The sequence below is a fragment of the Cetorhinus maximus genome, chromosome 25 (assembly GCF_964194155.1).
Source record: "Cetorhinus maximus chromosome 25, sCetMax3.hap1.1, whole genome shotgun sequence".
NCBI classification, from domain to species: Eukaryota; Metazoa; Chordata; class Chondrichthyes; order Lamniformes; family Cetorhinidae; genus Cetorhinus; species Cetorhinus maximus.
Window position 1 is genome coordinate 6,170,735 of NC_135903.1, and position 15,116 is coordinate 6,185,850.

The 15,116-nt window shown below is 41.0% G+C and overlaps 2 protein-coding genes across 9 annotated transcripts in view; one reads left to right on the top strand and one right to left on the bottom strand.

Annotated features, from left to right (window-relative positions):
* Positions 1-15,116, bottom strand: part of LOC144667837 (alpha-2,8-sialyltransferase 8F-like) — a 1,155,130-nt gene that overhangs the window by 524,586 nt on the left and 615,428 nt on the right. The window lies entirely within an intron of this gene.
* LOC144667835 (F-box/LRR-repeat protein 20) overlaps positions 1-15,116 on the top strand; it is a 137,253-nt gene that overhangs the window by 78,838 nt on the left and 43,299 nt on the right. For all 5 annotated transcript variants that reach the window (XM_078529345.1, XM_078529347.1, XM_078529344.1 and 2 more), the window contains 2 exons: positions 2,238-2,292; positions 14,685-14,759. In XM_078529345.1, the coding sequence (XP_078385471.1) occupies positions 2,238-2,292; positions 14,685-14,759 (130 nt within the window). The remainder of the gene's footprint in view (positions 1-2,237; positions 2,293-14,684; positions 14,760-15,116) is intronic.

Sequence of the window (15,116 nt, forward strand, 5' to 3'; positions counted from 1 at the left end):
TGGAACTGTATAAAATGCTGGTTAGGCCACAGCTAGAGTATTGCGTGCAGTTTTGGAATCCGCATTATAGGAAGGATGTGATTGCACTAGGGAGAGCAGAGGAGATTTACCAGAATGTTGCCTGGGCTGGAGAGTTTTAGTTATGAGGAGAGATTGGATAGACTGGGGTTATTTTCTTTGGGGCAGAGGAGATTGAGGGGGGAACATGATTGAGGTGTATAAAATTATGAGGGGCATAGATAGGGTAGGTAGACAGGAAGGAACGTTTCTCCTTGGTGGAAGGATCAATAACCAGGGGACATAGGTTTAAGGTAAGGGGCAGGAGGTTTAGAGTGGATGTGAGGGAGAATTTTTTCACCCAGAAGGTGGTGGGAATCTGGAACTCTCTGCCTAAAAGGGTGGTAGAGGCAGAAACCCTCATAGCATTTAAGAAGTATTTGGATGTGCACTTGTGATGCCATGGCATACAAGGCTATGGGCCTAGTGCTGCAAATTGGGATTAGACTAGTTAGGTACTTGTTTGACCGGTGCAGACTCGAGGGGCCTTTTTCTGTGCTGTAGACCTCAATGACTCTATGACAACATGATGGAGGGTATCCTCAATGTGAAGGCGAGACTTCGTCTCCACAATGACTGACTTGTGCGTTGGTCACTCCTACTGATACTGTCATGGACAGATGCATCTGCGGCAGGCAGGTTGGTGTGGATGAGATCAAGTATGTTTTCCCCTCTTGTTGGTTCCCTCACCACCTGCCGCAGACCCAATCTAGCAAGTATGTCCTTTAGGACTTGGCCAGCTCAGTCAGTACTGATGCTACCGAGCCACTCTTGGTGATGGATATTGATGTCCCCCACCCAGAGTACATTCTGTGTCCTTGCTGCCCTCAGCACTTCCTCCAAGTGGTGTTCAACATGGAGCACTGATTCATCAGCTGAGGAAGGGTGGTATGTGGTAATCAGCAGGAGGTTTCCTTGCCCATGTTTGACCTGATGCCATGAGACTTCATGGGGTCTGGAATCGATGTTGAGGACTCCCAGGGCAACTCCTTCCCGACTGCATAAGACTGTGCTGCCACCTCTGCTGGGCCTGTCCTGCTGGTGGGACAGGACATACCCAGGGTGGTGATGGTGTCTGGGACATTACCTGTAAGGTAGTCATCCCCATGGAATCATATGTCAGGCTGTTGCTTGACTAGCCTGTGAGACAGCTCTCCCGATTTTGGCACTAGTCCCCAGATGTTACTAAGGAGGACTTTGCAGGGTCAACAGGGTTGAGATTGCTGATGTCATTTTCGGTGCCTAGGTCGATGCCGGGTGGTCCGTCTGCTTTCATTCCTTTTTTGTGATTTTGCAGCAGTTTGATATAATTGAGTGTTTTGCTAGGCCATTTCAGAGGGCGTTTAAGAGTCAGCCACATTGCTGTGGGCCTGGAGTCACATGTAGGCCAGACCAGGTAAGGGCGACAGATTTCCTTCCCTAAAGGACATTAGTGAACCAGCTGGGTTTTTACAACTATTGACAATGGTTTCATGGTCATCATTGGACTTTTAATTCCTGATTTTTATTGAATTCAAATTCCACCATCTGCTGTGGCGGGATTTGAACCTGGGTCCCCAGAGCATTACCTGAGTCTCTGGATTACTAGTCCAGCGACAAGTGTACACTTTTTTACAATGTCCTGATTGGACCAAAGGATATTGCAGGGTGGTTTGATATGGTGATCGAAGGAAAATGGAATGAAGAGAATTGGAAACAGACTGGCATGTACGATTAGGACTACTGCTTCTGTGGAGGATAAATGGGAACATGGACAGGTTGGCCGCAGGGCCTGTTTTTATGTTGCAGTTTCTCTGACTTGAAGAATAAGCATGGGATCATTCTGCTGTGGTTAAGCTACACTCTGCAGCAGTGTAACTGTAATCGGTTACTGGTGTGGCAATACCTGTCGTCTTTCTTTCAGGCAGCTGTGGTTCTGAGTACTTGTTGCCAGATCTCTCGAAGGCCCCAACCAGAAATGAAAGTTTTGACTATTTTTTTCTACTGTGTAGTCATGTAAGTGGGAGCAGATGCTTCAGCACTGGAAATCTCTCATGCAGCCACTCCCAACAGAAGGATTCTGTTTGGAAGTTAGGAACCAAAATATCTGTCACCTGTGTGTCTTGCATACTTTTTATTGGTGTATTAATGACTATTTCTACATTAGCTATGTTTAAACAACTTTTTCTCTTCTCCTACAGAATATTCTCCTTTCTGGATGTGGTCACCTTGTGTCGCTGTGCTCAGGTTTCCAGGGTAAGGTTTCTTTAAATACTTACTTCACTTTTAAAGGACCAATCTGGGATGCCACAATGGCTCAGCTAAGAAGTCGATATAACACGGGCTAATAAAGGTTTAGATTTTTATCCTTGGTCTGGTGTTAAATCAGCTCATATCAGACAGGGCAGTGGTACAGGTGCCTTTGTATTAGGGAGGAGAAAGTCAACAAGGTTCCTGCTCCTGGTCAGGATGCTTGGATGGTGCATGTTCGCAAGGGTTGATGCTTTCTGGAGCGGAGAGGAAATATTAGCATGAAAGCAATAGGGACAAAAAAAAACTGAGTCGGAATCACTTGTTATAAAATAATTCAAACTATATTAATCAAGAATTAACTTAGTCAGTATGATGACACTTTACAATGGACCATTCTGCCTTTGTTTCTTCACTTAATGTTCCTTCTCAAATAAAAGCATAAGGAATAGGCATAGGCCATTTGAACCCCATGAGCCTGCTCCGCATTCAATAAGATTGTGGCTAACCTGATCTTGGCCTCAACTCCATATTCCTGCCTGACCCCATATAACCCTTGACTCTGTTGTAGATTAAAAATCTGTCTGACTCAGCCTTGAATATATTCAATGACCCAGCCTCCACTCCTCTCTCAGATAAGGAATTCCAAAGTTAATGACCCTCTGAGAGATGAAATTCCTCCTCATCGCCATCATAAATGGGAGACCCCTTATTCTGAAACTCTGCCCCCATTAGGGGAAATATCCTCTCGGCATCTACACTGTCAAATCTTTCAGAATCATATGTTTCAATAAGAGCATCTCTCATACTTCTAAACATCAGTGAGTATAGGCCTACACTGATCAAACTTTCCTCAAAAGACCTTCCTAGCCTTCCCCTTGTTGAAACCATTGGTGTGTAGCTATGTACAGCTTCGTGGACTCCATGTGCCCTTGGAGCCTGACCATTATTTGTGTGTAATCCCATGTTTGCGCTCAACTGCCATTTATGTACACTCCTAGCGAGGGCTACTGGATGATGATCATGAGGTGGAACTTTGGCTAATCCAGTCTAGGTGTACTGAACCTAATTCTTGTGCCCACTTTGCCATCTCAACTGACAGCTCATTCCGCACAGAGCACGGATCAAATCTGGCATTGTTTTGCTCTAATTGTTTTATCTACACGCTGTCTGTATGTCCTGAGCCAGTGGGGCAATCCCCATAACGGGCAATAACAATGGTGCTATAGAATATGCTCCATCAAGGGACATGTAATAGAGAGCATGTTTCTGTAATGATGAGGTAGTCATGGCCTTGCTTATAATAAGAGGGTGACTGCTTCGGCCAAATAAGAAAAAAAAATGTATTAGTACTAGGTTACTATGTTTAAACCTTTCTGTTCTGGTGAGCAAAACTCCTGTTAACAACCATGAAGTACTGGAAGAATCTTCACATTTAACCTTAGTCTATTGTGTACAAGTCATTGAGAAGGCCATGTTTTGAATATCATAGGCATTGATAAAGGATATTTAATGTCTTGGGAAGGATTCAGACAAGAAAGTTGGTGATTTTAGTACCCTAGTTCTGTCAACCTATTATCATAGCTCTCCTTTGGAGAAAAAAATTGAGAGAAGACATGAGGTGGGGTCTTCTGGCTGCTGGCAGGGTCTTCTGGCTGCTGGAGGGGTAAAATCCTGACCATGATCTAGTTCATCAAAGTAACCTGAAATAGCATTTTTACCTTGGCCTCATCATTTTACACTAAGGTCTCAAGACCATATTTCCTGAGTACTGGCAAGAATTCCTTTCCTCTCCTAGCTCCAAAATAAGGCTGCATTTGTCAGACTCCATCAAAAGAAGCTAGCGTTGAACTTTATACTGATCTTTTAAAAAGGAGTTAAAGGGTATGGCGTTTAAAGTAGACAAGGATAGGCACAAAATAATATAGTTTACAGTATCTTGTGCTTCTGATCCTATTAGACCATGAAAATGCAGCTGGTCGGGGTAAAAATTATGTAAATTGTAATGGTCAGTTGATACCCTGGAATTTTAGGTTGATCTCGGGTAACAGAGATTTCAATTTGTAGTTTGGGAATCAACCTCTGGTGTTTTGTATGCCTGAGGAGACTGATTAAATTGAAAGGAGTCTCTGATGGCAAAATTATATGCTTTGTATATTAGTGCAATTTGCTGGATGTGGGTTTAATGAGAAACGTAGCCTTTTCTCTCAACAATTTTTACAATGTCATTGAACTTGTATGTATCCATTGTGCTGAGTGTAAAACAGGAAAGGAATCTAAATTGCATTTAGTACATAATGGAAGAATAGGTAAGATCATTCAGCTCACTTCTCTCATACCCTAGCTTTCCCAGGTCAATATCCAAATGCATTTTGAGCAATGCTGATGTTTGTCTTTTTAACCCTGTTTTCAGATGAATTTCAAACAATTGTCTCACTTTTTTTTTTGAGTTAACTAGTTTTGAAGTTGCTGAGAAAAGTTTTATATCCTCTGGTGCTACTTTTCTGGTTTACTTTGAAGTCCATGGGATTAAAAGGAGAGTGGCAGCGTGGTAACGATATAGGCTGCTAACAAGCAGAGAGTTTTGGTGGATTGTTGTTCCTCAGACTGAAGGGATGTTCAAATGATGTCTCCCAGGACCACTGTTCTTAGGCCACTGCTCTTCTTGATATGTTAATGACCTGGACTTTGTTATAGAGGGCATAATTTCAATGTTTGTGGGTGAAATAAAATTTATTGCAAAAAGTGAGGAGGATAGACTTCAGGAAGGCGTAAACAGAGTGGTGGGGCTAGGGCCATCAGTCACTTGCTCATCCTGCTTTCTACTCTTAATGTCACCATTAGCACCTCCTTTAGTCAGTATCACCACCATCAACACCCCTTTGACCTTTTTGTTTATGACATCTTTTGCAACCTCTCCTTTGCCTCCACCTGGCCTTCTATCCAGTTTCATCTGTCCCCACCCCCCTTAAACAATGTATATTTCACCACGTTTCTACTTCTCTTTAGTTCTGAAGAAGAGTCATCTGGATTTGAAACGTTAACTCTGTCTTTCTCTCCACGGATGCTGTTAGACCTGCTGAGTTTCTCCAGCAATTTTTGTTTTTATTTGTAGATTAAATATAATTGTGTCCAATTCTGGGCATCGAGCTTGAGGAAAGTTGTCGAGGTGAAAAGGAGATTATCAGTATTGTACCATGGATGAGGCCCTTCATTTGTGTGGAATGGCAAGAGAAGCTGGGATTGTTCTCCTTCAGGTTAAGGCGACATTTAATAAAGACATTCAAATTATGAAAGGTTGTTATAGAGTAAATAAGAGAAACACAGTTTGCTGGCCAGTTAACCAGAGGGCACAAATTCAAGCTAACTAGCAAAAGAACTAAAGGGGAAATGAAGAGAATTGTTTAAAGCAGCGAGTTATGACCTGGAATGCACTCCCTGGAAGAGTGATGGAAGGAGCTTCAGTAGTAACTTTCAAAAGACTTGAACAGGAAGAGTTTGCAGTGCTATGGGAAAATAGCTGGGGGAATGGGACTAATTGGATAGCTCTTTAGGGAGCCAACACTGGCACAAAGGCTGGATGGCCTCTAGTGCTGTATGATAAATAATATTCTAGACTCTCTAAATCTATACTATTTAATATTTTGTTATGATGAGGTTTATCCATTCTTTCTCTCTTTTCCCCCCCTCATTGTTTTCTGCGCTGTAAAACTTGACCTTGCCTCACAGCTCATCCCTTATCTTTGGTCAGTTTTGTTGCTCTTCACTGTATCCTGTCTGGTGCCTTTAAAGTTTAAAAAAAAATTTCCGACTGGTGACCAAATCTTTGCCTCTGTATTGCAAAACCTTAACACAACCGTTGTACTCTACTTTCCTGGTTCCCCCAGCATCCTGTTAGTTAAAGAAACATTGAAAATACCGAACTTTACATATTTACATATTCCAAGGTAAAGTAAGCTGAAGGATGCAAAATGTAGCACCTGCTTAGCTGAGTTAATTTGGGACGATGAAATGTTGAGTTAATGGAGGTTTGGTGTTGGGATCTCTGCTGTTTCTAATTTGTATTAATGAGTTTGATTCAAAAGCTCAGTACGAGCTGGTCAAATTTGTAGATGATACTAAACTGGGGAAGGCATTTGAATCTGGGCAAGCAGCTCAAACTAGAAATGTGACAAAATATATAAGTGGGTGTAAGGACGATGGATGAAGTTTAATGCCAACAAGTCTGATTTAGTGGATGTAAGAAGAGAAAAGTGGGTGACACGTGTAAGCTAATGAATGATGTCAAAAAGGCTGAGGAAGTTGAAAAGAGGATTTTAGTGGACTCATTGCTCCATATGTCCAATCGCTGCTGAGAGGAACAAAACAAACAAAATGTAACCAAAATAATATTCACAGACTAGTCTTCTGGTCGGACCACCTGTATGATTTCTTTGATATTGGTTACCAACACATGAGGAAGACACTTGAGCACTGGGTGCAGTTCAGAGAAGAGTCACAAAACTGATGCCCAGTGTCAGTGGTCTGATGAGGTATGTAAAATTATAGTGTTCTTGAAGTACCTTCCCATACTAACAATTTTGAATAAAGTCAAGACAATAGGCAAGGAACCCATATAGGAAGTAGTAAAAGGTTTTCCTGGACCCATTGAAGAAAGCTTTGTTTGAGGGATTGGAGCCTTTCTGGATGGATGAGCTAAGATTATGAGCATCTATATTCTGATGGCGAAATGTGTTTTTATAGAAGTAGTTGTTTGACAGACTATACTATTCGCTCTTTGCTCAGAATTTTCTATTTTTGGAGAGAAACTTATTTAATTTAATAGACGATTGTTAATTACTTTAATAATTTCATAGCAACATTTTACCTCTACAGTTTTTAATGGATAGATCAATGATAACAGCATCGTGCATCTGTGTGCACTTCCTGACTGCAAACCCTATTTCTTATTTGGTTTGCGTCATACTTATGTCAACTTTTTCTGTTATAAATTCCCATGTCCATTTTTCAAACGAAACTGCCTATGTAAACTTGACCCTCTGTAATTATACCCATCTGCCTGTCATAACATTGTACAGCCTCAGTTTGAATCCACCACCTTCTCAACCTGAACAAAAACAGAATTACCAGGAAAAACTCAGCAGATCTGGCAGCATCGGTGGAGAAGAAATCAGTTAACGTTTCGAGTCTTCATGACCCTTCGGCAGAACTGAGTATAGTTAGGAGAAAGGTGAAATATAAGCTGGTCTAAGGTGGGGGGGCGGGGGGAGAGAGAAGTAGAGGGTGGGATGGTTGTGGAGATAAGCAAGCAGTGATAGGAGCAGATAATCAAAAGATGTCACAGACAAAAGGATCAAAGAGGTGTTGAAGGTGGTGATATTATCTAAGAAAAGTGCTAATTAAGAATGGAAGGCAGGATACTCAAGGTACAGCTCTAGTGGGGGTGGGGTGGAAAGACTAACAAAGTTTTAGTTTTAGATTTAAAAATAATGGAAATAAGTGGGAAAAGAAGAATCTATATAAATTATTGAAAAAAAAGGGAGGGGGGAGAAACGGGGTGGGGATGGGGGGAGGGGGAGTTTAAGATCTAAAGTTGTTGAATTCAATATTCAGCCCAGAAGGTTGTAAAGTGCCTAGTCGGAAGATGAGGTGCTGTTCCTCCAGTTTGCGTTGGGCTTCACTGGAACAATGCAGCAAGCCAAGGACAGACATGTGGGCAAGAGAACAGGGTGGAGTGTTGAAATGCAAGCGACAGGGAGGTTTGGGTCTTTCTTGCGGACAGACCGCAGGTGTTCTGCAAAGCGGTCGCCCAGTTTGCGTTTGGTCTCTCCAATGTAGAGGAGACCGCATTGGGAGCAACGAATGCAGTAGACTAAGTTAGGGGAAATGCAAGTGAAATGCTGCTTCACTTGAAAGGAGTGTTTGGGCCCTTGGACGGTGAGGAGAGAGGAAGTGAAGGGGCATATGTTGCATCTTCTGCGTGGGCATGTGGAGGTGCCATAGGTGGGGGTTGAGGAGTAGGGTGTGATGGAGGAATGGACCAGCGTGTCCCGGAGGGAACGATCCCTATGGAATGCCGCCAGGGGGAGTGAAGGGAAGATGTGTTTGGTGGTGGCATCATGCTGGAGTTGGCGGAAATGCCACCACCACCCACTAGAGCTGTACCTTGAGTATCCTGCCTTCCATTCTTAATTAGCACTTTTCTTAGATAATATCACCACCTTCAACACCTCTTTGATCCTTTTGTCTGTGACATCTTTTGATTATCTGCTCCTATCACTGCTTGCTTATCTCCACAATCATCCCACCCTCTACTTCTCTCTCCCCCCGCCCCCCCACCTTAGACCAGCTTATATTTCACCTTTCTCTTAACTATACTCAGTTCTGCCGTAGGGTCATGAAGACTCGAAACGTTAACTGATTTCTTCTCCACCGATGCTGCCAGACCTGCTGAGTTTTTCCAGGTAATTCTGTTTTTGTTTTGGATTTCCAGCATCCGCAGTAGCTTTTAGCTTTTTGTTTTTACCTTCTCAACCTGTACTGAAGTGAAAAGTTAATGCTCTAACCGAATTATAAATGTTACTATTTCACTATCCATAATAATAAATTCTATAAACACTGACCAGAATTTGACTTTTAAAATGGGGATGCAACTGCATGGCCAGTAATCCCTCACTTCATCTGAAGGGACTTGAATGCCCTCTAAGCTCTATGGGAGCAACTTGTGTTTTATGTTAGAACATCATTCTGGTCTCTGGTGTTGGCATTGGGTAACATTGATTTGTCCTGCATTATGAGTTCAAGTAGTAAGAACTATTCAAAATGATTCCGAAGTTTAACAGTCATCGTGCTTGTTGGTTTGAACTACATTCGTTGCTAATTTTTAGGTGTATCCTTCCATAATTCTAGCTAGGTTTTCGGCTTCATTCATGTTCACCTACCCTGTACTACAATTTTGCACCAAGTAATTCTGGCTATCCAACTGATAAGTTGCCTGTGTAGCATTGAATATTGCAGTTCTTTATTATTTTACCTCACCTCTAACCCCTTTTCTTTCTCTTAAAATAGGGCATAGGAATTTGCAATGTGAAAAGCTGACACAAGTGTGAAAATATATACATTTTAATTGTGAATCATTGAAGAGTACAATTATAAAATATTTATTTCTCATTAAATTAACATTTTGCCTTCTAATGCTTTTTAAGCGCTCAGTTATATGTGCAGGATATGAACTAATTTTGTGATCAGAAACGACTACTCAGACCATAGTTTATCAGAATTAATTAACAGGAAGAGATGTATTTTCCTGTCCTTTTACTAGATACTAATCAACAAAAGAATCTCTTTATTCAGAATTGACAGGAGATGATGAATATTAAAGAAAGATCTATGGTACATATTCATCTGAGCGCCAAAGAGAGCAAATGTAAAACCATTGTTACAGATGCACTGACTTTTCTTGCTCAGATTAATAGCCAGGGGATAACTTACCAAGTAGAGCACCTGATTTTTCATGTTAAGGAAATAAATTGCCTGAGAATTTTTTAATAATGTGAAATTTCCAGAGTATTGTGTTCCTTAACATGGCTACTTATTGGAGTCACTGTTGTATTCTGCAATAGGCTGTGCCTAATGAAACAATTACTGGATAAAAAGCAATGAGATCATGAAAAATTGCTTGCAACATGGATTTGACCCACACTTAGAGTGCCTCATGGTAGTAAAATATTAATGCTGTAACTTCTGCAATCCTGAGAGTTTCAGATCATTTTTTATATCACCTTCCTCTTCCAAATTTACTATTGGTTCAAAATGCTACTGCTGTTTAATTCCCAGAGTTCAAATAATTTATCTTTGGAATTATGGTAATTGGACACATGGATGCAAAACTTTTACAGTAATGGAACCATTCATCTTTTGGCTATGTATGAGCAGATCTTCCATTGTGTTGTTCATGGACACACACACTTAACTCTTCGGTAACTTTTCCCCATACTGCACACCAAACTCCCTCCCCCACCCCCACTACTTTCCAATTGTCCTGTTACAAGGATGTGCTTTTTAAAAAAAAAATACCGTTTCCAATTCTTTTTCTGGTTGGATTTTAAAAAAACAATAAACTATAATCCTACTAAGACCATGGAGGACTGTCAGCCAGCTACAATGTACAAACTTGCATTCCACCAAGTGGGGTGAAAAGGAACGGGCACTCAAACCTCCTAGGGAGCATGAAAGACCCCATCTTCTGATGGCTCTTACACTACCTTAACTTTTCAAAGGTTTCTGAGATGAGACATCAAAATGCAATTACCTGTTCTTTAAAAATAAAATGACAGCAGCAGACATGGATTAATCAAATTCCTCTGGAATATACAGCCAGCAGGACTTTAAGAACTGTTTGGCAAGCCAGAGAGATCAGAGACCAGAATACTGCACTGAAAGGCTGAAAAGAAGCTGTTTCCTGCCTCTTGCCCTTGTCAATATTGTCCTGGATGTTCAAGGTGGTTGCGATTTAGCTAGGTTTTTTTAAAATTCAGGAAGCAGGTTGAATAAACTTATCATCTTTGTTTAAACTCAGAAAAACTGTCTGACTAATTCTTTATAATCTGAAAGTGTAAATAGAGGGACTCCTGCAGCATTGGCAAAGCGCATCCTTTCAATTCACAAAGAAACCCTGTTATGATCATAAATAATAAAAATAGAAAGTGCTGGAAAAACTCAGGTTTGACAGCATCTGTGGAGACAGACAGTGTTAACATTTCAAGTCTGTATGACCCTTCTTCAGAGCTTGTTATGGTCAGACTTGGAGTGGTAGAATAGGGGAGTCATTTTCCTTACCCCTCCTCAAGTGGTCGTAACGGTCCCCTCTGTCTTTTAGTTTGTTTTCCGCTCTTTTCTTTTGCTCACCATGTGTAGCTCTTATAAACACTTCTCATTGTGATTTCTGTACGTCTGACACATTTTGTTTTTATCCGTCTTACTAAAAGTCTTCCTTAATCCGCTTTTATCTGTCTTCTGATGTCACTATACCTCAGACATGCCTCTAACGATTTATTAAATTTTCTGTATCATGCCTTTGATAAACTGTAGGATGCTGCGACAAAACAGCAGCCAATATAAAACGCAGGCTGGAGGTTCTGGGATTAGATGGGACCAGGGTGTCTGGGAGCTGCAGCACACAGGTGAGAGGAAGATTGGGTTTTGGGATTGAGCCTGGGAGATTCTGTGTAATTTGCTTGAACCAAATTCTGGTAATATTACAGGCTGATTGGTTTGAGAGCAGGCTGGGGCATCACAGCATGCAGCACATGGGACTTTAGTAGGCCGAGGAGCATTGGAAGGAGCGGTTGGAGTCTGGGAGTTGGCTATAACCTGCTTTGATGGGAGTTGGTAGCTGATAGCTCTATTCGTCAGGTGTTTAATATTGAAGTGGGCATAGCTTTTGAACATAAAGTGGCCCAGAAAAGTGTAAGTTGGCAGAAGGGCTGTTCTGCATGTTTTGTAATATTGGTTCAGGACTGCATGACACATCTGGAAATGAAAAGTTGACCAGTGGAATGGAGATTAAATATGGGCGGGGTGGGGGGGGTGCGTGGTCATGGCAGGGGCAGAAGAGAGGCCAATTTGTGTAAGTGGTATTAATTGGTGGAGGGAGAAATTCTTGGAGCCAAGCTAACACATTGTTTTTTCAAAAGTCACAAGTCATTTCTTTTAATGTACTTACTATAAATGTAATTTTAGCAGTACATGGTGTGATGGAAAACAACATGACTGCCACAATGAATTTAAAAAATATTTGTGCTAGATGCTGTTCAATGGCTTTTGTGCGTGTTTGCATTTGAGAAATAATGGTAAGGAAATGAGGTAAATGCAAGACCTCGATTCGTTGAAGGATAATACTGAAGTATTGTTTATTTAGGTGAGCATTAGAATGTAGATTATGACATTGACACTTGTGCTTGCCTTACTTCTGACTTTTAAAATAAGGGCTGGCAAATGTACTGGAGCTTGCCCTATAGAGAGCTGCTCTAGTGTTTGATTATGCTGTATGTTCCCAGCTTCTGTAGTTATAAATGGAAGCAAACCTATATGATCCTATAATACAACTAGCTGATTTGCCAAGGTAACTTTTAACTAATTTGTCAGTTCCAAGTGAAATATTGTCCATATATGTCATATCCACAAAAAGTAGGACAGGTCAAACTCAGCCAAATACTCCCCTATCTGTTTACTCTTATTCATCAGCAAAGTGATGGCAGAAGACAAGTGGTATCAAGTAGCACTTATTTACAAACAACCTTCTCACTGATGCTTGGTTTGGGGTCTGTCAGGGCTGCTCTGCTCCAGACCTCAAGACAACCTTGATCCAAACGTGGACACCAGCTGAATTCCATTGCCGAGGTGAGAGTGAGTGCTCTGACTGTCAAGGCAGCATTCCATCAACTGTGGCCCTATGCAGTCCCAACTAATGTGGGGGTCAGGAAAAACTGTCCACTAGCTGGAATTATGGCTGGCATAATAAAGGAAGATGTTTGTGATTATTGGAGGCCAAATATCTTAGCACCATACTGTTCTTGCAGGAGTTCCTCTGGGGCCGTATCCTAGAACCAACTATCTTTGGCTGTTTCTTTAATGATCTCCCCTCCATCGTAATGTCAGGAGTAGGTCTGTTTGCTGGTGGTTGCACAGTATTCTGCTAAATTTGCAATTCCTCAGATAATTAAGCAGCCCATTCCCATATACAGCCTGACCAGGAAGCCATCCAGGCTTGATGAGAAGATGCAATTAACAATTTCAAACAAGTGGCAGACAGTGACCATCTCTACAAACAGAGCCTAACCAGCTCCTCAAAGGACTCTATTGAGCCTTGTCCTTGGTTGGCACTCTATTTTCTGGTTCTGAATTGAGGAACAAGTGGCAACTCAAAAGCTGCACTGAATGATTTAAACCAGATTTAAGTGGGATCCACTAAAAATGCAGATACAATTTATTCATAGGGCATAATGCCATTTCAAATAAATACGAAAGTACTTTAATTTTTGTACCTATGCTCCATGGTTATAGCAGTTACTAGCCTACATGTTCCTATGAAGCTTCCTGCTATTGTGTTCCCACAGGATGTACTCATGACATCTCGAGCTCCTGTAAAGATTGAGTTGGAAAGTTCGTTATTCTGATCAAAGTTTTAACCTGACACCTTTGCAGCAAAACAGATACAATCCATTCGCTAGGCACCAGACCTCAAACCAACAAATTAAGAATCAACTTTGAAACTTAGCCCCATGGAAAGAATATATCCATTCGCTAGGCACCAGACCTCAAACCAACAAATTAAGAATCAACTTTGAAACTTAGCCCCGTGGAAAGAATATATGATTGTGAATGAAATGTGAATTGACTTATTTTTTACTAAAAGCTACTGATCAGTCCTAGCTCTGACGAAGAACCAGTTGGTGGTAGAAGATTTGTAGAGAACCAATGTAGGCTATAACAAAGCTCAGCATGTAGTAAGCCACTTAATGTATGATGAACTGTTAATGTAATGCTGTAAATGATTAATGCAATCCCCAATCCCAACAGCCATGTTCTAAAAATGGAGAAATGATTTAAAATTTAGTTTCACTGTGCTGATCAATCATGATTTTTTAAAACCTGGTATAGAATAAAGGAGGCTCAAGCCTGCATGTAGAATGAAGAAGAGGCTGTGCCAAATGTTGCTGGTGCTCTTGTCCAGTGCCCCTGTTCCCCCTGTAACACCGGAGAATTTCCCGTTGGCTGTTTGTGTAACTCCTCAAGAGCACATTGCTGAGAGAGCACAAAACAGAAATTCCTGTATATATACATCTACATTGCAGTTCTCCTGGGATGTTCCCCATGGTGTACAGAATGGGATGCGTTGTTTTACAAATTGAATAATATGCTGTTTTGTAATGTTGAGAGCATCAAACATTTAGAAGTGTGGTAGGAAGAATAAGAATTCAGACACAAACATTTTGAACAGATCTTCTTGCATCAGAATATTTCATGGACTTCAGTTCTTCAAAGTTATCAGGCATTGAACAAAACTAAAAATATATTGAAAGGGTAGTGTCCTTGACTTTGGTAACATCCTAGGTGGCGCTGATTTACCATTGCAGCTCTTTGAGAAGATTGCCATGCTTTTAACAGACCATTGGACCCTGGCAGAAGCTTCAGTAACATGGGCTTTTAACTTGGTACAAAAAACAGTTGCATTCAGTTTCCATAAAGTTGGCTTTCTCTGCACTATGCATACAATTCCAAAAGAGAAATATTTTTCTGCCTTTGGTTATTCATGTCCTTCCATATATATCATTTTCTTCATCTCAGTCAGTTTATTTACATTTTCTCAATTTCTCTGAATTCTTCTGTGTTTTCAGTACTGGAATGTCCTGGCACTGGATGGCAGTAACTGGCAAAGAATCGACCTGTTTGACTTCCAAAGAGATATAGAGGTACTGTGCACAAGACCTTATGAAGAATTACTGATGGAAAAGCTGAATATTGCAAAATAAAATCTAAATGGCAGTTTGTGTGTATTTTGTCTACAGAATTTCACAGGGAAGTAGATTTTTGAGATATTTTGGTCATCATTGTCTGGGTGGACACCAGTATAATGATGGATGCTGCTCGTCAAAGCCTAGTGCCAGTTACTTTTTCCAGCGGTCCCTGTAGCACCATTCAAAGAGGAGCAGAGGGTTCACGCTATTCCTTCCCGAACTAACACCACCAAAAGAAACTGATTAATTCGGTATTCAACTCATCATTTGTGGAACATTACTGTGCACAAAACGTGTATATTTTACAACATT